Genomic DNA, 24,770 nt, shown 5'->3' on the forward strand with positions numbered 1-24,770 from the left:
TGGAAAACACACACACACACACACACACACACACACACACACACACACACACACACACACACACACAGAGACCAGCTGCTAACTCCACTGATGCTGTGCTTTTTTTAATGAAATCTTAGTAAGCCTTGATGACATAACTGACTTGCTTACGTAAGTGTTTTTTTTTTCTCAGACACAACTTAGAAAAACAGTTGTGGCAGTTGCATGGTAACATTTGGCCTTTGGTTAAAAAAAAAAGAAGCTTTTTGTTGTTTTTTATTTATAATTATACATAGCACAACCTTACTAGTATTATTTATTATAATATATATAATTTATTATTATTTACATTTATTAAGTGTAGAATCTTTTAATAGACCCCCCTCCGCCCCAATCGCTGAACTGAAAATGGTGAAATTCTGCTATTTAGTTGCATGTTACAGTTCTGAATCCACATTTTTAATGTTGCCCAGATTGTGATATTGAGACTGTGCCAAACAAGCATAATAGTGGTGACTTAACCAGACTTTTTCCCCCCCTAATAAACATATATTCTTTAAACTGAGTCAGCACCCACTAACATTCACATAAACGCTCTCTGACCAGGAGGTGGGGGAAGCATCTGCCATCAATGATGTCATGATTCAAGATCCTTACTTAACAAAGATTGTTTACTTAACATAGACCAACTTTATTTCTTAGGTTGTAAAGCAGGCTGTGGTATAACATTTTTCTCAGTATTGTAGCTGTGACTCTGCTGTGAGAAACTATAGATGATGGAAGACAGTGGTGTTTATAAGGCGTATTGTGGAAACTGCTGAACCTGTCCCCAGCGGCGTGGCACTAGAGGTCCACCGTGAGGGGCAGGGTGGGGGCCCTTTTTAAATTGTTTGTATTTTGTTTAAATTTACGATCCCCTCCTGGTGGGCCCCTGTCAGCCTGAGGCCACCTGCAGAGCGTGCCCTGCTCCTCCCCTACACCACTGCCTGGCCCTTAAATCTCTCCTGCGTTTCCTTCTCCACGTCCTGCTTCCTCCGCCCCTGCTCTTCTACCTCCACCTGTACTGGCCTCACATATTCTCTACAAGACTCCTACAACATAAAGATCCTTTCATTAGGACTCAAGGATGAGAACAAGCTCTCTTATGGAAATGGCAAATAGAAAAACTCGTGCTCATATACCTCCATGGCTGCGTCGGACATTAGATACTTCAGATAATACAAATGTTCATGGGCAAGGCAACCACACCGTATAGCATACACAGTGAGCAATATTGTGGAAATTCTTGTTTAATGCATTGGGTGAGGAATTATTCCCCCAGTAGTGACTTTGTTTATATTGCAGATTGAAATATTTTCAATTCTGTTGAATGGGGGGGGAGATAACCTGTGTGTACATGTGGTTATTATTCATGTCATTGTGGTGTATTTATATGAACGCTGCATTTATTATTCAAAAATAATTACTCCAAAAAAAATTATCAAAAGGGCATTTCAAGCATGCACTATCCTCTAAAGGTGTCTTCTGGTGATCTGTCTTCAGTGTCCTCTAATGCTGTGTTTACGGTAATTTGTCCCTTTTAGTGATTCCTTACCGGGTTGTCATCATCCCTATCAAGAAGCTGAGTAACGCCATGACAACATCAAACCCCTGGGTGTGCGTGTCAGGCGAACTGGGCGATTCGGGTATCATGCAGATCCCGAAGAATGTTCTGGAGATGACGTTTGATGTGAGTGTGCTCTGACATCAGCACTGCCGTACTGTTCTCATGGTAACAGCTGTAGTGTGTGCATGTTAAATGCATTATCATTAGCTGAATCCCTTTCTCCTCTGGGGTTTGTCATACATCTTATTTTACCTGGTGAAACAGTTAAAGCTTTCTATCTGTGGAGCCCTTGCAACAAAAAAAAACATACATTTCCAATTATGTTTTTCCACATTCTACAAAAACAATATAAAGCATTCCTGTTTTTTTCACATTGTGTAAGGATTGTTACCTGCCTTGAAATTATGATGATGATAATAATAGTTATTATTATTATTATTATTATTATTATTATTATTGTCATATTGTGTTATATAAATACACTTTGGCTGCTACATTGCCACTGGCTTAGGAGGTGATGGCAGGTTCCCAGGGTGATCATTTATTCAGTGTGATGACTGATAATTAAATATTTGTCAGAGAGGAATATGTCTGCAGAATTATGTGTACATAATTCCACAAACATGAGGACGTTTATAGGACATTGGAAGGCATCAATCTTTGGAAGTAAATGTAGCAAAATAAAGGTTCATCACTGAAACTCTAATTACAATGTAAAAAAAAGGTAATAATTATAGATTTTATAATAAATACAATTTTTACATGCAAGTTCACCTCTCAAAAATCACCCACTCTTGGCTGCTGTCACGTTCAATGACTAAAAGGTTCATGGTTCATCTGTGGTAGCTGGTTCCCACCGTGAGGAGAGGGCGTGTACTCCTGGAGAAGGAGAAGGCCTTGCTTTCCAGTTGGAGGTTAAGATGAGGTGGTGTGGCCTTAAGCCTGCATCTCAGTGGGGAGAGCCAATCACTGCCATTCCTCATGCTGTCAATCATCCATGTCCTAACTCACGATGTCTCCCTCTCCAGTCTGCCTTTAGGCCTCACACGCACATCTCTGCCCTCTTCAAGGTTAGGAGCACATTTGCCTACATCTCTCTGGCTCCGTCCATACATCTCCCCCCTTTGGGCATCCCCCATGCTTCTTTACACCTTCTTATAGACTAATTCTTTAACAGTAGCTTGTTTGTCATTTTCATGCAGCAGCTTACAGGGTGTCTGCATATATGGAACTGAGACTGACTGAGATAAAAACACATCTAGTTTGGAAAAGCATGCGGTCTTCTGCATTAGACTTCATTCAGTACAGTCTAAAGCATTTAGTTGTATGTATTGTTTGTTTTTTAGCATTTACATGAAAATGGCATTCAAGACCACTCTTGGCTTAATCTTGGTGGGTCCCTGTAGTTGTTTCTCAGCACGTGGTTTCTGTGTGTTAGTTGAGCAGATGAATAGTCTTGAGTGTTCCTTCAACTAGGAGCTGCTGCCCAGGCCTCTGTTTGTTTTTAATTAAAGAAGATATCGCGGCTTGGTCTTAATAGCACTGTTTGCCTTCTCTTTGACTAACAAAGAGCCATCTTTGCCCACTTTCAGATGCCTTCTTAACATATGCTGATATTTTTCTTGAGCTCTGTGTGTGTTTGTGTGCATGCCTGTGTGTGTACCTTACAGTGTCAGAACCTGGGGAAGCTGACCACACTACAGTTGGGCCATGACAATGCTGGACTTCTGGCCAAGTGGCTGGTGGATTGTGTGATGGTTCGTAACGAGATCACGGGACACACGTACAGGTGAGCACTGCACTTGATATCTGCACCTCCCTGCCTGCTTGGTGGTCCTTCTCTAAACACCCCTCACTTTGCTTCTTCTCTTAACACATCGTTAGGTGGTACTGTTCTCTATATAAAACCTCCTTATATTACAGGCTCGCTCTCCCTCATTCGTTCTCTTTGTTGTTCTCTCTCATTCTTTATTCATTGTCTGTCTGCTCCATTTCCCAGGTTCCCCTGTGGTCGGTGGCTGGGGAAAGGTGTCGACGATGGCAGTCTGGAGCGGGTCCTGATTGGTGAGTTAATGGTTCCATGCAGTGAAGAGGAGATGGCACGAGGGTCTAAGACTCCACCTCCTCAGCGCTCACCCTCACAACTGCGGCGAATCAGCATAACTTCCCTCACAGGCCGAGGAAACAGTAAGTCTGAATATTGGTGTTTTTACTATCTGAAGATGCTATATGGTGATTTACAGCTACATTTTGCGCTAACGCCATCTTTGTCTCTTTAGAACCAACAGCTGAGCAGATACAGGAAGCTCTCAGTGAAGCAGTAAACAACACTGTGAAACATTTTCAAAAACCAGAAAAAGAGGTGAGTGTGCGAATGAGTGCACGCCGTTGAGTCTGAGCGTATGAGTGCATGCAGGCGAGAGCACGGTGTGGTTTCGTATGGACTCCTCTCTCTCTCTCTCTCTCTCTCTCTCTTCTTGCTGTCAGAGGGGGAGCCTGACTGTTCTGCTGTGTGGAGAGGGTGGATTGGTGGGGGTCCTGGAGCAGGTCTTCCACCACGGCTTCCGCACTGCCCGTCTCTTCCAGAAAACCGTCTTTATATGGGACTTTATAGGTGAGCCTGCATGAGAGCTGCCAGGAGGATTAGAACAACAGCTTCCTTGGTTGCTGTGTTCTTTGTAGGCGAAATGTCCTCTTGCACTGGATGTGTCTTGTTTACTTAAGGGCGGACTCCGTGTCCTAGCCTACCCAGGCTTTACTGAGGTCACCACCCACAAATACAGTCTCGTTAGTAAACACCAGTTCTACAGCTGTATCAGATGCAGTAATGTAGGATTACACTAAAGCCTGAATAAATATAATGCCTGACCCCTGATCCTGCATCTATGTTGAGTAACTGAAACTCTTGTGCTTATTGCAGGGCACTTATTGTTGTCTGTTATAGACCTTGTGTTTCAACAGTATTATAGTTCAGTATTTTGGACTCTAACATACTGTACTGGCTAGGATGCATTCTATGAGTAAAATGACAAAGCACTTTTGTAAGTCGCTCTGGATAAGAGCATCTGCCAAATGCTGTAAATGTAAATCAGTAATCCTACAAAGGGCTGGAAAAAAAACAATTCACCTCGTCTTTTTTCACCTCATTCATTTTTGACCTTTCAATGGTAAATGAATATACTTTTGATCCCTCTTGTGAAAGGGTTATACAGGATCCTTTTTTGCTGTATCAATCACTGAGGCAATCATGACATTGGCAAATGTGCATTCTTCTTGCATGCTGGTATCATTTACGTTTTTGTTTGTTTGCTTTTTTGTTTGTTTTTAGAACAAAAGGTGGACAAGTGGAAATACGTTAGTATAAAAATTAAATTGGTATCAAGACATTGTTTAAAATACATTGTTTATAATCTGAACAGCATCTAGAATTGATGGTTAGGAAATATTCAAAGCATTAGATCTTCAAAAATGTTCACATAAATATCTTGAAAGACTTTTTCCTAAACATGTGTTTCACATGTCTGAGTGTTGGCATGTATAATTCTAATCTTAAGACATGTGTCTTTAACAGAGAGGGCAGTAATGTATATGGAGAGTGCTGATCAGATGGGCAATCTGCAGGAAACAGCTGAGCCCCTCCAGCTGCCTAGTAGCACACTCTGTCGCTATGCCAACGCCATCAACAACACATCACGCAGCCTTGGCAAAGATGGCAAGTTCCAACTGTTGGTTTGCCTTGGGGCAAGGTGAGTGCACCACAGGGGTGTGTATAAGCACACCCGTCTTTTACACTTGCACTTTGCACAAACGTTCACGCATATTTTTAGCGACACTCCTAGTCTCCCGTTCCCTCTCAGAGATCAACTGCTGTCTACCTGGCTCCCCCTGCTGGCTGAGTGTCCCGAGGCCACGCGGATGTACGAGGAAACTGCATTGCTGCGTGACCGGGACGCCGTTAGCTCCCTCATCAGTGCTCTGCAGATGCTCCATGACTTCCCCATCACTCTGGAGGGCTCCATCACCAAGGGGGTGGAGCTGTAACCTCATCCCTGCTCCTTCAAAAGCACTGGAGCTTCAGGCTTAGGCCCCCTGCATCCCTGCCTCAGCTGCTCTGTGTCCCGCCTCTTTTCTCCAGGCCAGCACGTCTCCAGGAGCTGCTCTCCAGCTCCAGACTAAAGGAAGCTTTTATGTAGCTCTCTCCTTAACCACTGGGAACAGGAAACGTGCTTCGCGGCAGTATAAAGGGCTCTCGGGTGTTCGGATTACTGGCAAGAGTCATACAATTTTGTTCCTTTTCAGAAAGAACTGCTTTGCTTCCGAGTTTTGCCGAACCGGTCGTGCGGGGTGTTTTGACAGCAGAGTTCTCTTCTCCTTTGTTCGTCCGTTACACACCAAGCCATCTATAGACTCCCCCTTAGAGAAAGCGTGTCAGTGTTTCACATCAACCCGCATCAGAGGACCTCACTGTAAAGCATTAAAGAATGGCTTTGCAACTACTGCTGGATGCAGAGCTTTAGCACTGAAAGGCTTCTAGTGTCAGTGTGTTCCTTATCACTATGGGATCCTGAAACTAAATCCCATTTGTGCAACATTCTAAAGACGAGAATGACAAAACATTCTGAAGTGAATTTGGGTCAAATATTGGCCACAAGTAGACATTTATGTGGTTAAAAATCAGAATGGTGTCAGAAAGGAATGTATTTACAACAAGCTGTTTAAAGTGGCTGGTTGGGCAAAACCAAGCCTGTGGTAGCAGGAGGAAATTACATCCCAGCAGAACCAAGAAAAAACACTGTAGTGATCTCAGTATGTTGTGTATCTCCTCTCGCTCTTTCTCTCTTTCTCTTTCTTTCTCTCTCTCTCTCTTTCTCTCTCTGGGGGTGTCGTGGGTATGTGTGTGTGCAGGTTCTTATCGGAAGGATATAACAGGAAGAAGTTATTTTGCCAGTCAGTATTAACTTGGTTTGTTTTGATATAAATCAACATCACTTTTGGGTTTTATATTTAGAAAGAACAATGAAAGTAGGAAAGCAATAACATGCCTTGATGTTTCTGCCATCTATCATATCAGCAGACAAAGGCAATTATCCATATAAACAGACCTATGTTTAAGTTTTTCATGTATTGATTTCATCTACACACTGATGAATTTGTCATGTAAATTTAAGGCAAGTATTTTAGGAACAGTGTTGTTTGGCCTCTTTAGGTTGCCATGGGAATAGTGACTTGCTTTTCTTTGAGCAGTTTCATGGAACAGCAGAATCTGATGAACTCAGCTGGTAGCAAATTTAGAAGTTGAAGTTCATTTACTGGCAAATCTAGAACTCTGTTCCCCTTTTTTCTTGTTATATATATATATAGGTGTAACTTTACATACATTTTCATTCTTAAAACCATCTTGATAGGGGTTTTAAGGCCAAAAGCAGTAATTATATAACTGCAGTGTTGCACGTTCTGATAAAGCATAATTTAATCTCTTTTGTTTTCATGCCTCAGCTTTTGAGCCCTAGAGCTATACTAAAGTGTTGTGGACAGTTATGGTGGTAAATTTACAACAGATTGATTTAGAACTATCATCCATTAGCTAATGCTGCAGCAAATGTTAACTTATCTCTTTGAATTGACATTTTACAGCGTTGAAACTTAAATAGTCCACCAGTGTTTTGATGTGAGAAGACACCTGCATGAACTCACATTCTTTCTTTTTCTTTCTTTCTTTTTTTAAGTCTTGGACGGCTTTAAAGTAATTTATTTTTTTAAAATAATGCACTTGTGACACTGGTTGATTTCACAGTGTTTGAACTGAACTGGATTTAAAGGTGAATAATACCATTATTTATTTTCCCAGCATACCATATCTTTGCTTTAGCCTTTGTTAGTTCACTGTGTGAATTACTGGTAGACGGTTGCCTATGTAAGACTGAACTGAACACAAATGTCCAACTCCCCCAAAGGATTCAGCACATTTCTCTGGCTGCTGTGCTGGGAAATGTAGTGGAACACTGGACCATTCCCTTGTGTTGTCACTGCTAGTGTAAGATACATGTTCTAGAGGTCAGAACTGCAGCTCTGACTGTACGGTAGTTCGTTTTAGTTTTTTTTCCAACTTCAGCCCTGTTCTAGACCCGTTCCAGGGTCTCTGCCTAGCTACCATTTGTCCTGTGACTGCTTAGGAAGTTCTATCTTTCTGCTCTGCTGTTGATCTCATTGTGAACTGTCGTTACTGGAAATCTGAAATGAGTGGATTCTTCCAACTGTCTGTAATGGGTAAATGATCACTGTTATGTTCATAATATTGATGGAACATTGCATTAAAGTTGCTCAGTATGTTCCTAAGCACATCTTCTATTTCCTTGTGTTACATGCCATTTGATGCTATAGACTATACATTGAGTTCTTATACAACATTTTCCTCAAGACATTTCATCTATATATTTAGGCCGATACATCGGTTTGCTGTTTTCCAAGTTTCACATTTTCAAGAACAGACATAAGTCTGATGCAGTGGTACAGGTTTCTGATCGACACCCCTCTAAAGGCAAAATCGGCTGCAACAGTAATTGGTCTTTTGATGTTTTAAAAACTGCATTTGATGAGAATAAACCTTAAAATGTATAATTTAGGGTGGTAATTTCCATAAAAGTCTTGTTCATTCTTTGTTAGAAGTGTTCTACAATAAACGTTCCAGTATTTTAGGAACAGTCCATCTTTGACATGGCAGTCTGGCTCGGAGGGCTAATGCCCACATGGACCAAACAGACTGCAAACATGACAGAAAATACTGTTCTGTGTGGCAGATCAAAATGTAGCATGATGTCATCATTTATGAAAGTAAGTTCAACACAGCAACTATAGACTTAGACCCTCACCTGCATCTTGTCTGCTTTTTGTTGTGTTCTCTGTCCAAAGCATCCCAAGTGATCACTGTAAAAGAAATCTGATTAGCCTATTAATATCTACAGTATATTCTACATATTAACATTACATTTTCCTTTACCCCATAAATGATGTAGACCTAAAATAAATATTAACAATATACTGTAAACAGTTGCAGATGGAGTGTGCTTAAGCCTACAACATAACCAAAATTAGAATTTGTGCATGTGACTATTTGCAGTGTTTTGTTTTTTTTTTTAACTTCTAGTAACTTACTTAGCATGCAGCCTATTCGCCTGAATAATAGCGTACATTTATTTGTAGCCAAAAACAAAGGTGGTGCAAAAGAAATCTAACGGGAACTTTGGTAGCTAGAACAATAAAGTTGGGTTTAGTTTTACGGTGTTCGGATTTCAACGTGAATTTAATCTCATTTGCAACAAATGTAGCCCACTCTTGATGTCAGAAAACAACGCCTTAAAATGTAAAACATAATTTAATACCAACACTACACAACAAACAACTGTTAAAACTAATTACCTAAAACATTTCGAACGACAGTGATCTGAGTCTGGGGGGGCTTGGTAGCTTTTCATCTAACATCCGCGCAGCTGCTGTCGTAGTAGCCAGTAGCTCCTCCCACGCGAGTCGCAATGCACAGATTTGAAATGCCGCGTGCCCTAGCAACGGGACCCACCCTCCTTTCCCGCGTAATTTTCTCTTCCATATATGGACAATAGAATGTAGACGCCACTCAACGTCAGCTCCGTATGCAAATAAGGTTGATTGAAGAAATTCAGAAAATGGTGGACGGAGTTTGGCGCATGCGTAAACATTTTACTATACTGAGACGGAAAGTGAGACGTTAACGACGAGTGGCGTGCTTAGCAGTGGCGCATTGTTTTATGAGTAACATTTTGGAAGGCTTTCAACTTACCGCCTCCTCTGTTTGATTGACTATTTTTTTTTGCTGTTTGTCAAGGTAAGTGTAACACTTTTAAAAAAGTAATTCAACTGTTTTCGTGTACATCAGTTTGCAGGAGGTGTCACTGCGTCTTTCGAGAGGCCGCTTAAATAAGTTTGTGATTGTGACAATGCGATACCCAACTAAAGGGAATCGCCTCCATCAGAAAGGTTATCTTTCTATACTAGCGGCAATGATACTTTTGATACTTGTTGAAATTGTACTGAAGATTGCGCGCTGTTATTGAAGGGTGATGTGCCTCGTTTTTACGCATAAGACACATGTGTCTAGCGATACAGCACATGCCATTTTAAGGCGCGCACGTCTTTTGACGATAGTGGGTCAAGTGTCTGATAGCAGAATGGGTTCAGTAAAATTCAAAATTTGCGGTTTGTTGTACTTTTTGAATGTATTTGGAGTGCGCGTATGCTATAACCATATTTAAGAGCAAACAGTGGCTTCGGCCCTTTAAATGTATCGTCGGCATTTTCAGCGCGGTAGATGGCTGTACGTAGCAGTTTATTACGGAGATTAACTTGTCCCAGAAACAGCCAAAACACACGAACATTAAAACTATTCTGCCTGATGTTTATAATATAAGTTCGTCTAAGACAATTTATCTCGTTTTTACTTAGTTTAAATGATGTTTGCATTGGTGCAGCGCTTAACTGTACGACTTCTGCGTGTGTGTGGTCTCACACCTAGCTAGCTAGCGTTAACGTGGTGGGTGTGCTTCAAAACAAACCTGCATTTTTGAAAGCTCTAGGCAACAAACACAATTCATTAAGCAAGTCATAGCGCATAGTTGTGTAATAAAACTGTAGCGATTAAAATGTCCCGTGTAATACGTACTACTTTTAACACTAACTTGATTTCTAGTTAAATAAATGTTATGGTTCGCTGTCGTATTTAGGTTTAGCCCAAAACCATAAAGCTTAGCTTGTTAGCTTTTTAGATTAAAAAAAATGACCCTAAATACTAGCAGGTTTCATTCTCTCATACACACACACACACACACACACACACACATATATATATATATATATATATATATATATATATATATATATATATATATATATATATATATATATATATATATATCTGTGCTTGGAGGAAGTTGCACGATGCTGTGAGTGTTTACAGTCCCACCAAATGCGTGGAGTCATTGACGCAGAGCCAGGCGGACAACAAAGGGCAGGGATTGGGAACAGCTCTGCATCTCGCACTCTTTACCCGGAAGGTCGAGCTGTGGGTTTTTGAAAATGTAAAAGCGATTAACACGTTTAGGTACTAAGTAAAGAAGCCATCAAATGGCCAAAGTGCTGCGAAAACGAGATAAAAGCGGTGATGTGAAAGGCGCCGTGTGGTATGCCATGCTTCCGCGCCGAGGTGGTGGTGGGTGGCGAAAATGGAGTTGTCACTCGTTCTTCGTGTTTGCGCTTTCCTATAGGCCACCTCGCATTTATGGTACCCGGAGTCTTTAGATTCGAGTAGCCCAGATTAATAAACTGCAGTGTTGTGTACTTTTTTTGCGGTTTGCGCGGTCACGTTCGTGTTACATTATGCTCCCGTTTTCCGGCCCTCCTCCTCTTCCTCTTCCTCTTCCTCCTCCTCTGAAGACCATGGCCATGTTTGAATGACGTCAGAGGCGGACCTTCCACACGCGCGCTGGTGACTGTGAATGTGCAAACCCCAAGAAGAAACTCGGGTCCACTTTTAGAAGTTATAATCCAATTACAAAGCCTGTGATGGGAAACAAATGATTTGTCACGATAAATAATGTTTTGCTGACAGGTTATCACCACTATTATCCTAAATAAACTGTTAGTACATGTGTTATTAAACTGAGATTATAATGGCCTACGTAAAGTTAAATTTTTTTTGGAATATTGTTCATAAACCTTTGTCATCACCGCAGTTAGATAAGACGGTCAGCATCTGTTGCTGGACGTGGTGCCTCATCGCTCAGTTCCAATGGTCTAGGTCACCTCATGCCGCATTTGTCTGTCTCAGTCTCTTGCTTAATGCGCACTAAAAGCCTATTACATTATATGTTTTTAAAAAAGTTTAATTTAGGCTGAACCTAGTTATACCATTTGTATTTCTAGATGTTTGGCTTTCATAAGCCGAAGATGTATCGCAGTCTGGACGGCTGTTGTATCTGCAGGGCAAAGTCCTCCAGCTCTCGTTTCACAGACAGCAAACGCTACGAGAGAGATTTCCAGAGCTGCTTTGGGTGAGCTCATGGCCCCCTACAAGAGGCCCACTTTAAATTGGGTGTTCCTGTGGTACTACATGATAATTATATTATTAGGGTGTAACTGCTGAATAATCCATTAGTACATCTATTATATGCAGTACTGATTCGGTGTGATTGTTAAAATAAATGCCCACACAAGAAGTCATGATATAATTAATATAGTTAATAGAACGTGTGTAATTCATTGACAGAACATGTGTGGCTTGTTTTCTATGACAGATTACATTTTGTAAAATGTGTAAAAATATGTACTATGCAAAAATATGATTAAAAGTTTCCAGGAATCATGGTTTGTATGCATACTGAGGTTTAATATTCTTGCAGCCTTGGCGAAACCCGCTCTGGCGAAATTTGCAATGCTTGCGTGCTGCTGGTGAAGCGCTGGAAGAAGCTCCCTGTCGGGTCCAAGAAGAACTGGAATCACGTAAGTATACTCCCAGAATTCCCAACCCGGCACCCTGTGAACTACAGCCACTCAATCACATTGCTGGTCTGCTCATTTCCAAGCGTGCATTGAGTGAGTTGTCTCTGGCCCAACATAATGCTGGTGTTCGGCAGGTGGTTGATGCGCGAGGAGGACCCAGCCTGAAGACGACTGTGAGGTCAAAGAAGGTGAAGCCTCTTTCCAGAAGAATCAGACCGAGTCAGATCTGCCGAGTGCAGAATGAACTAAAAAGAAACAGTGAGTAGACATCACCTGTGTATTATACACTTGTTTAATAAGAGTCGAGCTTATGCATTCTGTTTATTTATTTGTTGATTATGTTGCACGTTCCTCCCTGTGTTGATTTGTTGCCACACTCCTTAGGTGATGTGTGTTTTATGCCTCATTCACCACATGACCTGAGGGTTGTTGTGTTACATTATAACCTATAACGTCCCTTGTTTTGTGAACCATTTGTGGGTTAATGACTGTTATGTTGGCTTCTGTTATTCTTGTTGGTGCACTTTTATTTTTGGTTTGTTTCATTAATCTCTTCAGTTCTACACCTGTGGCAGGCAGGTTCTGTATTACTATGTTTGCAGAAGCCATTTTGTTTGAAATGGGTCACTTATTTCTCCATCAAATTTAGTGTCATGTGTCTTTTTTAGTTTCAAAGCTGTTGGAACCATTCTTCTTGTGTGCTTGTAAAACTGTCAGTGTGGTGCATCCTGATCTCTCTCTCTCTGCCATCAGACTCCGATGCTCACAGCACAACCTCCAGCACCAGTCCCGCCCAGTCTCCTAGCTATAGCAACCAATCAGATGATGGATCTGATTCTGAGCTGGCTCCTGGCTCCAGCCGATCACCGGTCTTTTCCTTCTTGGACCTGACATACTGGAAAAGGTATTTTACTCAATGCTCATTTTGTATATTTGTGGTCTTTGTTGATGTACTCGCACCACTGCAGCTGACCATCAGCAGTGAAACAGTTAAATCTAAAGTCCACTCGGCTTCTCCCAAATATTAATGTCCTTGCATTCGGAATTCACATCTCCGGGCAGCCTGCTTTATGATCGGATCCACTGTGAATGTGAATAGAGATGTGAATGGAGGGTTCTCATGCCTCGTCTTCAGGCAGCGAGTGTGCTGTGGCATCATCTACAAAGGCCGCTTCGGGGAAGTGCTCATTGACCCGCACCTCTACAAGCCCTGCTGCCAGAAGAAACAGGATCGGGAGCGTGACGATGACGAGGACGAGCAGGAGGAAGAGGAGGCTGACCTGGAGAAGGAAGAGGGCCCGTCCGGTCAGGCCATGTTGGCTTCTCCGCTGCCGCATGCCCTCTCGCCCCCTCTGCCAGTTAAAACGGAGGGCGAGGAAGAGGAGGAAGAGGAGTGGTGAGGCACCGGCCCCCAGGGGGACTGAGCCGGCATTGTAGAGAAGCCACCGAGGTTGTGACGTGTTCGGGAGCTTCTAAACAAGTCCTCTCAGATTGCCTTTGATTCAAGAGCAGCTGAACTTTGTCTGAGATTTTGGTTTTCTTTGTTAATGTGTGTATGTAGGGGGGTGTCTTCATCTGTTGCTGTGAGTTTTCTTGTGTGGGTTTCTTTTAAATTAATTTTTATAGGTCACGTTACTCTTTCAAGACTTCTGGTATGCTGTTTTTGATTTCGCTCAAGTCTGATTCTCACACCGATCAATTTGATCAACTGATTTTGTTTTGATTAGTTCTGTTTGTACTGTTCAGTATGCTGGATCTGCATACAACGCAAAGATGTTGGAGCTCAGTCCATGGAGAAGTCTGCTTTGATAGGTTTTTCTTTACACAGTTGCAGCACGCTGTAATGAAACCTTTTGCATTATCGTCTGTCTCGTTAATCCTGCTTGGGCTTGTTGTTGTTGTGTGTGTGTGTGTGTGTGTGGTGTTTTTTTTTTTAAATTCTTTTTCTGGAGGCTTGGAACTCAGGCTTGAGCACTGATTTCAGTGACTGTTCTTTCCCTTCCAGTCTGACCTCAGACATTGTAGGCCAGTTAGCAAAACGGATCCCACGTCCAGTGTTTCACTGCACAGTTTATTTTACTCAGCGTTAGTGGTGCTGAGACAAGCCAAGCAAGGCCAACCAAAAGAATGAAACGTGTGTGGATCTATAGACACACACATCATTGCTTACTAGTGTAAATATTTAGAGCTGTATGTTTTCAGCAGTTATATCCATGTCATGCATGAAATCTAATCAAACCCTTTTCCTAAAGAGAATCTGCATGAATACTGCATGGCCTTCTAAAGACTTTCAGATTTTTTTATTTTTTATTTTTTGCATTTAGTCTTTGATGTTCTGGGTAGGTTTTGATACAGCTCTAATAAATATATATTTTTTATAGATAAAACAAATAAAAGAGAATGATAAAAAAATTAATTCATCACTAACATGTGATGTGTTAAACATTTTCATTTATGGACTCTGGCATGTCTCAGTCAATATTTCAGTCAGTCAAATTTCAAATCATGATTCTGAAGTTAGATAAATCATCAAGGGGGTTTTATTTATTTAGTTCACTGATACACTCACTTTCACACAGTACCTCCTGTCTTTTAGTTCTGCATTTGTAAATACTGTACTGAAAACTGCATTTTACAGTTTTCTAAGGAACAAAAATATTTTGGGTCATTTGTGTATTGTGAGATACATGGGGTTTTTTGTTTGTTTTTTTTTTGGGGGGGTGGGTTCTTCAGCGTTGTTGTTGTTGTTGTTATTATTATTAATATTATTATTATTATTTCCGTTCTGTCAAAATACTGAAAGTCAATTTCCCCAGTATGCTTTTCATTTTATATTGTAAGATATTTAGTACTTTTTAAACTGTCCAACTTTTCCTCTCTAGATCTAGAATTCTCTCAAATGTATTTGCCTCAGATATGTACAACAAATCTTACATCCTTCAACTGCATGTATTTCCTTTGCATTCAGAATGAGGGCACTATAGAGTAGATATTACCCTTTAATATGCCTTCAGCATATTCACAATATTTTCACAGACATGATTAATTAATTAATCTCTTACAATCTGATTCCAGTACAGTTTTTTATGGTTGTTTTAGAAGTGAATGGAATATTTACAACTAGCATTTGGTCTTTTGAGTCAAAATGAGTGTTGGGAGAAAGGCTGGTTTTAGTTGCTAACTCAGGAAATAAGACAATAATTAATCAATTCGGTGTTATAAGTGGAGCACCTTAAATATTGTTTTATCACAAAAACATTTACGCAACACTTAAATATGTTTTGTTCTCGCCAGGTCTTGAATGAACCTTATTTTTGGCCTTTATAAACTGGTGGTTTTTATCAGAGAAGGCAGCTCTATGGCTTGGACACTGATATATTACAGAACGCCATAAGGATGTCTACAGGTTTCCTAATTTCAGCTATTGCAGTGCACAGGGGCAGTTCTAAATCTCTGGAATTCTTACAACTCTGTCACAGTATATTAATCCATTGTTTGTAAATACTTTATGATGTTTTGAACTGAACAGTTATGATATTCTCTGTGTATTATTTATTTTCATATTTATTTGCAACACTTGTCATGTTTTTAAATCTCATTAATTTTCATGGCACCAAGAGCGATTAATCATAACCCAGCTCGTGATATTAACAGATTTCACATATCAAATGTATCCTGGTATGAAGAGTGTCTGGCTCTGATTTTGTTTGCAAAGACAAGGAATATGCTGAATATAATTGTATTTTATGATTTTTCTTCAGGTAAAATCATGCCCAATACCTTACTTTCCTTCAGGCTAGTCCCTTAGTTGTTGTACTCTACAGGCATGTATGGTAGCTATGCACTTTGTATCGACCTTATTAGAGATATATGAAGCAGGTTTTGTATTTTTTTACATACTCTACTTTTTACTTGTTCCTCAATAAACGTAGCTTGTGATGTTATTGGCCGTTTGCAGTTTTGTGCACCATCTATTAGGGGACATGCTTCAGCTAAATTATGTTTCACATGTATAGAATCAGACAGTATTGCATATGGGGATTTTGTCAATCGTTTTAAACGAACAGCTTTTGCTTACATAAACGCCTTTCTGCGGGAATCGGTGCTCGCTTGGACCAACGTCATGACGTCATGATTGCTCCCCCAGCTGCCGGCTGTGCCTTGATGGGAGAGCATAAAAAGGTGAGAAGTAGCCGAAATTTGGCCTCTCCTAAGCAACTGTCGTCTCTGTTCTTTACCGGGCAACCCAGGGCGGTTTCGTTCTTTTTTCCTCGCTGTGGATGAGTGACCTCTAGTCTTACACAGCGACCCAAAGTGCTGCGTTCACACCGAAAAAGACGCCTGAGGTCAGTGAGTGATTATGTGCAGTTTTCGACCGTCATCTGTTTCTTGCGATTGTATTGCGTCTTAGAAACGTATGCTTTAGCATAAGTAATATAAATGTGACTATCGATCCCTGAATTCGGGTGTTGCCACTGCTGGTTCGCAGCGTGCAGGTACAGTTTGATGGGGATGGTGAGGGAGCGTGGGAATGGCACGAAATTGCTTAGTCAGGGTCGCTGGAAGTTGTCTGTCGTTAATCTATCCTGAGTTGTAGGATAATGTTTCTTTGGGCACGAAATGATCATCTGAAGTCAGTCAACTGGGAGAAATGATTGCATGAAGTAACTGACGCGCTAGTCTGCATTTTATTTGTACTCGACCTAGACGACGACCCCCCCCCCCCTTTTTTTTTTTTTTTTTTTGGCATTTGTCACTAAATGCACCGTCACTGTGACTTTGGCAAAAGTCCAGACTTTTGGCTTGCGCTACTGAGCTGGCGATGTTTAATTGCGGTGTGCATCATGTTGACATCAGCCCGTATTAATCGCCCGAGTAAAATGGTTCGGTTAGCTCGCTCTGCTGTATCGGCACGAGGCAGGCTTGTGAATGAGATGGGTCTGTCACACTCCACCCACTGCTTAGTAAGATATATTTTACTTTACGTTCATGCCATTTGTTGATCAGTTTCAGGCAAAGTAATTAAACCTCTCACATGTGCCTAGTGTCTGCATTCTTGCCCCAAATGTGAAAGGGTGCATGACCTTCATGTCCCCGTCGTGTCTCTTCCTCTGCTCTAGAAAGATCCAGACCATGGTTCAGCTGCCACTGTCTCAGACCTCGGACGTGACGACTCCTCCAGAGCTGCTCAAGGGAAGGGATGCCGAGCGAGACGGAAGCCCAAAGTCGGACTCTCTTAACGATTTCACGGGCCTCCAGTTTGCCCTCAACCCCTCAGCTGCCACTTACCATGGTTACGACACCTACATCGAGGACGGACTCATCTGTCTCAGACACAAGATCCGCAACATTGAGAAAAAGAAGGTGCGCTGATCTGCGTGCGGCTTTGGTCCTGAACTGCTTAATGGATTTGCGCGTTTTTCCGTGAGCTTGCCTGTGTCCAGTAGCCTAAACGCCCTTTATGCTTTACAATTTTCAGCTGAAACTGGAAGGCTACAAACAACGCATACAGAATGGTGACCCGCTGAACCAAGATCAAATGGTAATCCCCATCTACGACGCCCCCCCCCCCCCCGTGATCACATTGTGGCTCGTGTGGCAATAACACGGCTGTGTGTCTGTCAGGATGCAGTGGCGAGGTATGATGAAGTGGTCCACAACCTGAAGTTTGCCAAAGACCTGCAGAAGACCCTGTGTGCCCTCACTCAAGATGTAAGTACAGTTCCCGTGTAACCTACTGCTTGCGTTGAACCGGCTCTTTCCGGTTTGACGTTCGTAGCAAACCCCTGTTTGGGCGTCTGCAGCTGCTGAGGGCTCAGAAGGCGGCAGCGAGGCGCGAGCAGACGCTGAGGGTGGTGGAGGAGCAGAGGCGCCTGAGCACCGTTCTCCAGGTGCAGTATGTCCTCCGCAGCCTCCAGAGGGACGACGTCCGGAGGCACTTCTGCGATGCCCGTGAACACACCCGCTTCCTGTCCACCGAGGAAGTGGAGAATCTGCTGGACTTGGCTTCGCTGCTAGGTTGCGTGAGGGATGAGAGCATGAGGTTGGTGGTCGGGTCGCTTCGGGGTCTGTGGCAGTACGGATTAGTACAAGTGAGCAGTTACCAAATTACTGACCAGGAATTTACCCTACCTGAGTAAGCAGGACCCTGCCCAGTCATTGTGGCTTTTATAAGACATCATCCAACTCTGAGATTCCTTCCATATCTTATGCCTGGCTGTCTATCTCCTAGTTTAGAGGCTCAGATGGAACAGGCCTCTTTTGTTTATCTAGACCTGCTGGAAGGGAAAGATGAACCAGTTGCAGGCTCAACATGTAAGTGTTAAGTGGACTTCTAGAGGCTCTTGTGGAATCAGACATTTGTGGTCAGTTCTTTACTATTCTCTGTAAATAATCGTGGTTTTGTGGTAGGTATGGCCTTCTGCTCATATTGCATATCTTTACATGTCCAAGTCAACTCCCTTTTTATTATTTTTTTGTTGGTATTTGTTAGAATTGGCAGAGGAAGAATTAGTTTTGTTAAATGCCTTTGATGTGCCCCAGTGATCATGTTAAATGCTAACTCATGGTTCCCATCTCTTAAACAATGATTATCCAGAGTGTTTTGTAAATGTTCATACCAAGTTATGACAGGTTTCAGTAGTTGTTTCGGGCTCCCCCACCTTAAGCTGTAGCCATGTGCTAAGCATCCCCTCTAGTTGCTGCTTGTACTTTAAGTGATGGTGCTTTAGTTGGTTGGAACAAAAGCATCCACGTCCCCCCCCCACCAGACAAGCGCCTGAAGGAGAGGTTGCTGAGACTGGTTGATTGTGGCTTCTTTGACCGCATCCCGACGCCCCAGGCAGACCCGAAGCGTGGAGGTGACGAGGCGGTCGCTTCACCCGTGCCCCGCAGCCTTTCCGGTGAGGCTTTTTACGCCGGCGAACCGTTGCGGCCGACGTACAGCGGTCCAGAGGTATGCGGACTTGCTGCGGCTTGTGTGACGCGTTCTTCCCTTTCAGCACTGGTCAGCTTGAAGCCGAAAGAAGTGCCTTCACAAAAGGTAGGAACTGCGGAAAGTTAAACGCTCCATTGTGGGCCTCAGGTTTTCTCTTCTTTTTGTAAACTGAAGCTGGTCTTCTCTATTGCTGCTACAACCCAGTGCTAACAGTAGTGAATGTAGCATCGGTTTGGACTGTAAGATTCTTTTTCCAGTTCATTGGGAAATTTAGCACTGAGCGTAGAAGCTAATGAGGAGACTTGCTAAAAAAATGCAGTGTTTCAGCAACAAGCAACTTTGAAATCAAGCGGGTCAGTAACTTTTGAATGATGCCAGTTTCTAAACAGACGCTACCCACCTGAGGCGGACCTCACTGGGCACGGTCAAGAAGAAAACGATGACTTGCCACCAGTAAACTGGAAGGCAGAGTTTTTAGCGCTGAAGGAACGCGAACCACCAGACTCTTGGGATATGGAGGTTACTGAGACTTCAGCATCCTCCCAGTCTGGTGTCCATAAGCCTTGGAAAGGGGCTGCCGGGTTTATACCCAAAACCCCACTGGCTGTGAAGAGGCCTGGTGCTGAGCCCAAACAGGTGACCCTCTCCTGCGGCTGCACGCATGAGCCTCTGCTGTTAACTGAAGACCTAAGTGCTTGAATGAAATGACTCTGTTGTGCTTTTACATCTTAACACACTTAAAACTGTATATTACAAGGGCATTGTAACAACTGGTTGACGATGGCGTTTTCGCCATAAATTTTAAATGGAGCTGCTCAATATGCATAGCCTGCTTACTGTAATAACTTGGTACGAGCTACTAAAATCTCACCTTTACAATCTTAGAGTCTGTCAATTCATAACTCTTAACCCTCCCCCCATTAGAAACGTCAGAGGAAAGATAAAGGAAGCCAGGACTCAAAATCCGTAAGTCGGTGCTCGCCTGTCCCCACCTTGCTGTGACCGTTTTCCCGGTGGGCTTTGCTTGCGTCTGTCTGCAGACCTTTGCTGTTCCCGCAGGGTGCTGAAACGCTAGTCGGCGTGGAGCTGTTGGACTCCCCGTCGTCGCTGGCCCAAGACCCCGTGCTGCGCCGGCAGCAGCTGGACCACCTGCTGGACCAAATATCCGGATCCTTCACCTTCATGCAGGTAGAGCTCAGCCCAAGCTGCTGGTGCCTCCATGCAGGAAGCCCTCACGCACGAAGTGAGCCGTAAAAAGTCCGTTAACGACGCCATGGAGAGAAAGTAATTGGATCTCTTTGCGGTAATCGTATCTAATAAGAATCTTATAATCGCACGACGTTTGGTCCCATTACTGTATAGATTTGCTGTGGAAACTGAGAGGATGAAGTAAATTGAAGGCCCTAAGGATGAATGAGTAGCAAAATGGATTTGGGCTGTGGTGGTGGGGGGGTTATTTAGGGAATATACGTGCCTTACTGTTTTAATGTACAACCAGCCTCTGGGCCCCAAACCCCTTGCTTCAAAAAAAAAAAAAAAAAAGCCTTCATCTGGGAAATCTCCTAGGGAGAAGCCTGACCCCTTAATGAGTGTGAATACCAGGTGAGAAGTCCGTGAGCAAGCATCGTGCGCGTGTTCTGTCATTTGCCTGAACGCTGTAACTAACTCTCTCCCCTGTGAGCTCAGTAACCGTTGGTGCGTTCTCCTTCAGGACTCTCTGCTGGATGGAGCGGTCTCGCCCTCTAACGGCTGTAGCAGGAGGCTCCTCCCCCCTAGCGCCGCTCCTCTCGGTAAAGCTCTTTCCTTTGCTTGAAATAAGAGCCACATTTTGCAATAATAATAGATTTTCAAGATTTTCAAGCGGCAGGATGTTCAGACGGCCAAACGTGCCAAACCTGACGGCCTCCTGCTTTGCCCTACAGCACAGAGGGAGCAGAAGAGCCCCTCGGACCTCCTGCCTCAAACCCTGCACGTAAGGCACGGCTCGGTGATCCTATAAACCTGGCGACACCGTTTGTGTGTGAAATCTTGCGTTCGTCCTTCCCCCGTGGTCATTGGTCTCCTGCTGTCGTTTTCTCGCCCTAGTCCACCCCCCTGCACGGTCACCTGCTCCTCGGAGACAGCAAAGGCAGCCTGGCTAACGGAGAACCGAGCCTGGACGGCTCGGGCGCCGAGCTGCATGCGGGGGACACCCAGAAGGTGAGTCCAGCGCGCTGTCCTCCATCCTTTTTCAGCTAGTCTGTTTAAAGAGGACCGTGGGCTGGGTCATTTCCGGTACGGCCGCGGTGCAGGTTTGGATGGGTAAACGAGTGGGAAGGGAGTGTGATGGCTTGCTGTGGTTTGGTTGTAGGCAAAGCAGGACGAAGGCTTCCCCTCTCCACACCTGTATCGCAGGAAGCCCTCGATCTCGGTGCCTCTGGAGAACCACAGCTCCGACCAGGTGTGTGCAACTTAAAAGGTAGACTTGTGAAGCTGCCACTCTGGTTTGTTCTGGCCGCGTATTCGCGCCGCCGGTGTCGTTCTGCTAATGGCGTGCGTGTCGCAGGTGGCGAGCCGCGCACTTTGCAACGGGGTGGCGTCTCCGCCGGCGCGGGCACCGGTGTTCTCAACTCCACCCAGCAGGCGGACCCTCGCAGCCACCAGCTCCGCCCCTTTCAACAGCATACGTTCTGTGCGTGTGAACGCGGCACACCAACACACGGCCCTGTTCAGGCCGACAAATGTGAAGCGTTCTTCAAGCGCGTGTAAACGCGTTTAATCCCAGACTGTTTTTTTTCCTCTTCCTCCCTCCCCGGCCAGGTGTTCAGTGGGGAGCCTCCTATGACTGCGAGTTTGGACACGAAGTCAGATGAAGATGGCTTTCAGAGGTCCGTGTGTCTGAGCTACAGTGCAGCTGGCACACTTAGCTACTCCACTGCTAGCACTCAGACCCCACCTGAACTCAGCCTGCCCCAAGATGACATACAGATGGGTAGTGTGTCTCTTAATTCATCACTGCAGCCTTAATCTTGATCGCAGGACCCAAAAAAGCACACACACACACACACACACACTTACCCCTTTGCACATGCGCAGTCTCCACCGCCTTCAGTGTTTGTGGTAGATGCTGAACCCTTTTGTTCCCTGCTGCGTTCTCCTAGAGAGCGCCTACCTGTCTGAGAGCGAGACCAGCGCAGGCTGTCTGGTGTACTCGTCACCCGCTCTGTCCACTGGCCCTCGCTCCCAGGGCCGCCTGGGCCAGCCGTACTACTCGCGGGGCCCTGTCCGAGGTACGGCACGCGGTGGCCGGGGACTCTCGCACTCCTACCGCTCACCGGGGGCCTCCAGAGGTACTTCTCCTCCTCCCCCCCCGACCTTCTGTCTCTTCTATTGGGCACATGCTCCCTGCCTCGTCCCTTTCCTGTTTCCCTGCTGAAGCTTGGCAGCAAAAGGCCGGCGTGGCCGCGCGAGGCCCCCGGTCTCTCGGGAGCGCGGCCACCCTGGCCCTTTGCAGAGACGCCGTCCACACATGCGGGCACACGCAATGACCCGTGCACCCCTGCTGTTGCTAACCCTCGCCCCCGTTGTGTCGGCAGGGTGCTACGATGCCCAGCGAGTGAGCGTGCGAGCCCCAGCCGGGAGCTACATGGCACATGCCCACCGGGAGCCTGGAACCATGCTCTTCCCCTCACAGGTAAAACTCCCTCTGCTTTCCTTCGCTCTGCGTCATCGCCATGTAGAAATGTCTGCGTCTGCCAGGCTGCGGTTTAAACATCAACGTTGCGAATGTTTAGGAAAACGGGTACCAGCTGAGCCACAAACGTGCCGGGGGGGGCGCAGCGGCCCAGAGGATCAGCTCCACCGGTACGTGCTTGCTTGATTTTATAAGGTTTTGCTGTTGCATGTTGTGTAAATGTTTTCCTCCTGGACCCATCCTCCTAAGAGTAGGCTCTTCTTTTGCCGCAGGCTGGAGCGACTCCTCTCAGGTGAGCAGCCCGGACAGGGAGGGTACCTACCTGGCCGACTCGGGCCACGGCGACTCCCTCTCCTCGCCCGCCGAGGTGCCCGTGGGTGGCACGCCCCCCCTCGTGCATGTTTACCCGGTGGCGCAGCAGCTGCGCGTGGCCTTCTCGGCCGCCCGCACGGCCAACTTCGCCCCCGGGACGCTGGACCAGCCCGTCTCCTTCGACCTGCTCCAGAGCAACCTGGGTGGCGTCTTTGACATGCCGTCGGGCCGCTTCTCCTGCCCCGCCCCGGGGACCTACGTCTTCTTCTTCCACATGCTCAAGCTCGCCATCAGCGTGCCGCTCTACGTCAACCTCATGCGCAACGACGAGGTGATGGTGTCGGCGTACGCCAACGACGGCGCGCCCGACCACGAGACGGCCAGCAACCACGCCGTGCTGCAGCTCTACCATGGTGACCAGGTGTGGCTCCGCCTCCACCGCGGCGCCATCTACGGCAGCAGCTGGAAGTACAGCACCTTCTCGGGCTTCCTGCTCTACCAGGACTGAGTGTCCTGTACACTGCTCTGCTACACATAGGCACGTACTGCGGGAGGCCATTCTTGTGTCCGTCGGCCCACCAGTCGCATTGCGCTCATTGCATTCTCCCAGTCTGTGGTGCAGCTGCAGCCACATGTCTGAGTTCTGTCCGTTAGCCTGTCGGTCTTTGCCCTAATGTTTAGATGCCTATCGACGCGTGTATCTGTGCGCACGTGAGCTCCTGGGTGTTGTTCACACGGTGACACGTTTTTACTAAACACATACTTATGTTTGGAGTGTCAGCCGGATGTTTGGTCATTAATTCAGAGCTGTTCGTTAGAGGTTGGTTCAGTGGTTTAAGGGTTTCTGACTTGAGCCCCTAAGCTCACCTGCTCATTCACAACATAAGCTCGAGCCGAGCCGTACACGTGAAGCCATGTCTTCAGCTGGTGCCTTTTTGTCTGGATTTACTGAGCACTTTGCTTATGTGAATGAACATTGATTTCTCTGATATTTGACATGTAAAGCACTTTAAAAAGGGGACAATGTGTGCATGTGGGTGTTTGGATGGGTGCTGAGGACTATCGTCGTTGCTAGTAGGGCAAACGCATCTCTCTGGCTCCTCCCTGTGCCTGAATAAAAGATAATGTGCAGTTTCCCTGTGTAGTGTCTTTTGTAGCCCCTGGGACCAAGCTTTTCTTTTCACAGGCATTTAAGTGCACAGCTTTAACAACACATGATTGTGCAAATGCCTCAGGTGTGGGTTTTTTATTTATTTTTTATCTTTTTGCCCCATCTGTGAGTTGGTTTCTGTTGGAACTACATGCTGCACTGTGATGGGTTGTGGGAGTTTTTGTTTGTCAGCAAAGACATCTTGGAAGTTTGAATTACTGGTTTGAAGTTTGAACTAAAGTTTTTAATAAAAAAAAACAACAACAAAAAAAAACCCCTGCCAAATCTTTGTTCTAGAAGTGAGACACTTCAGTATAATTCCAGCAGATGGCAACACCCTCAAACATTTCTATTAAGCCAAGTGTTCCTCTTGGGTTTCTTGTCGTTCATTGTGACTCTCCAGAATGCACACAAACTCTGAATGATTGTAGTTGGACTTTGCTGCTGGATGTCCAGCTGGCAAAGCAGTGCGGCTGTAGTCGTTTACAGACTTTCTTGACATTTAATCAATGTTCATCTGCCCAAAGGTGATATAACACTCACAACAGGAGGAAGCCACTATGAGAAATGAGTGGTTTGTCCCATT

General features: G+C 44.8%; 3 protein-coding genes across 22 annotated transcripts in view; all 3 read left to right on the top strand.

Annotated features, from left to right (window-relative positions):
• dennd5b (DENN/MADD domain containing 5B) overlaps nucleotides 1-7,921 on the top strand; it is a 35,379-nt gene extending 27,458 nt beyond the window's left edge. For 7 of the 13 annotated variants that reach the window (XM_035522198.2, XM_081712473.1, XM_081712475.1 and 4 more), the window contains 8 exons: nucleotides 1,563-1,708; nucleotides 2,614-2,655; nucleotides 3,256-3,374; nucleotides 3,585-3,772; nucleotides 3,865-3,947; nucleotides 4,073-4,199; nucleotides 5,157-5,331; nucleotides 5,443-7,921. In XM_035522198.2, coding sequence (XP_035378091.1) covers nucleotides 1,563-1,708; nucleotides 2,614-2,655; nucleotides 3,256-3,374; nucleotides 3,585-3,772; nucleotides 3,865-3,947; nucleotides 4,073-4,199; nucleotides 5,157-5,331; nucleotides 5,443-5,626 — 1,064 coding nt within the window. In that variant the 3' untranslated portion in view covers nucleotides 5,627-7,921. Of the gene's footprint in view, nucleotides 1-1,562; nucleotides 1,709-2,613; nucleotides 2,656-3,255; nucleotides 3,375-3,584; nucleotides 3,773-3,864; nucleotides 3,948-4,072; nucleotides 4,200-4,913; nucleotides 4,940-5,156; nucleotides 5,332-5,442 lie in introns of those variants that run through there. The other 6 variants (XM_081712474.1, XM_035522183.2, XM_035522187.2 and 3 more) reach the window with 2 other exon arrangements.
• A 1,370-nt stretch (nucleotides 7,922-9,291) lies between these two features.
• Nucleotides 9,292-16,056, top strand: sinhcaf (SIN3-HDAC complex associated factor). The gene is made up of 6 exons (XM_027027003.3): nucleotides 9,292-9,443; nucleotides 11,537-11,664; nucleotides 12,013-12,112; nucleotides 12,247-12,370; nucleotides 12,866-13,016; nucleotides 13,248-16,056. Exons 2-6 carry the CDS (start codon nucleotides 11,537-11,539, stop codon nucleotides 13,510-13,512), a joined length of 768 nt encoding a protein of 255 aa, XP_026882804.2. The 5' UTR covers nucleotides 9,292-9,443; the 3' UTR covers nucleotides 13,513-16,056.
• Nucleotides 16,057-16,165: 109 nt separating this feature from the next.
• On the top strand, nucleotides 16,166-24,165 carry caprin2 (caprin family member 2). 8 transcript variants are annotated; one of them, XM_081712485.1, is made up of 21 exons: nucleotides 16,301-16,458; nucleotides 17,233-17,476; nucleotides 17,592-17,654; nucleotides 17,738-17,824; nucleotides 17,917-18,248; nucleotides 18,345-18,427; nucleotides 18,883-19,014; nucleotides 19,114-19,154; nucleotides 19,428-19,685; nucleotides 19,974-20,015; nucleotides 20,109-20,237; nucleotides 20,761-20,839; nucleotides 20,972-21,021; nucleotides 21,135-21,248; nucleotides 21,400-21,489; nucleotides 21,595-21,720; nucleotides 21,849-22,020; nucleotides 22,190-22,378; nucleotides 22,625-22,722; nucleotides 22,823-22,892; nucleotides 22,995-24,165. In XM_081712485.1, exons 2-21 carry the CDS (start codon nucleotides 17,246-17,248, stop codon nucleotides 23,540-23,542), a joined length of 2,934 nt encoding a protein of 977 aa, XP_081568611.1. In that variant the 5' UTR covers nucleotides 16,301-16,458; nucleotides 17,233-17,245; the 3' UTR covers nucleotides 23,543-24,165. The 8 variants fall into 8 exon arrangements, with proteins under 8 accessions (XP_081568608.1, XP_081568611.1, XP_081568607.1 ...); XM_081712482.1 differs by lacking the exon at nucleotides 16,301-16,458 and adding an exon at nucleotides 16,166-16,294 and having other exon boundaries at nucleotides 18,883-19,154; XM_081712481.1 differs by having other exon boundaries at nucleotides 18,883-19,154.
• Nucleotides 24,166-24,770: the final 605 nt, after the last annotated feature.

The sequence above is a fragment of the Electrophorus electricus genome, chromosome 4, assembly GCF_041902795.1.
Source record: "Electrophorus electricus isolate QZ-2024a chromosome 4, ASM4190279v1, whole genome shotgun sequence".
Lineage (NCBI taxonomy): Eukaryota > Metazoa > Chordata > Actinopteri > Gymnotiformes > Gymnotidae > Electrophorus > Electrophorus electricus.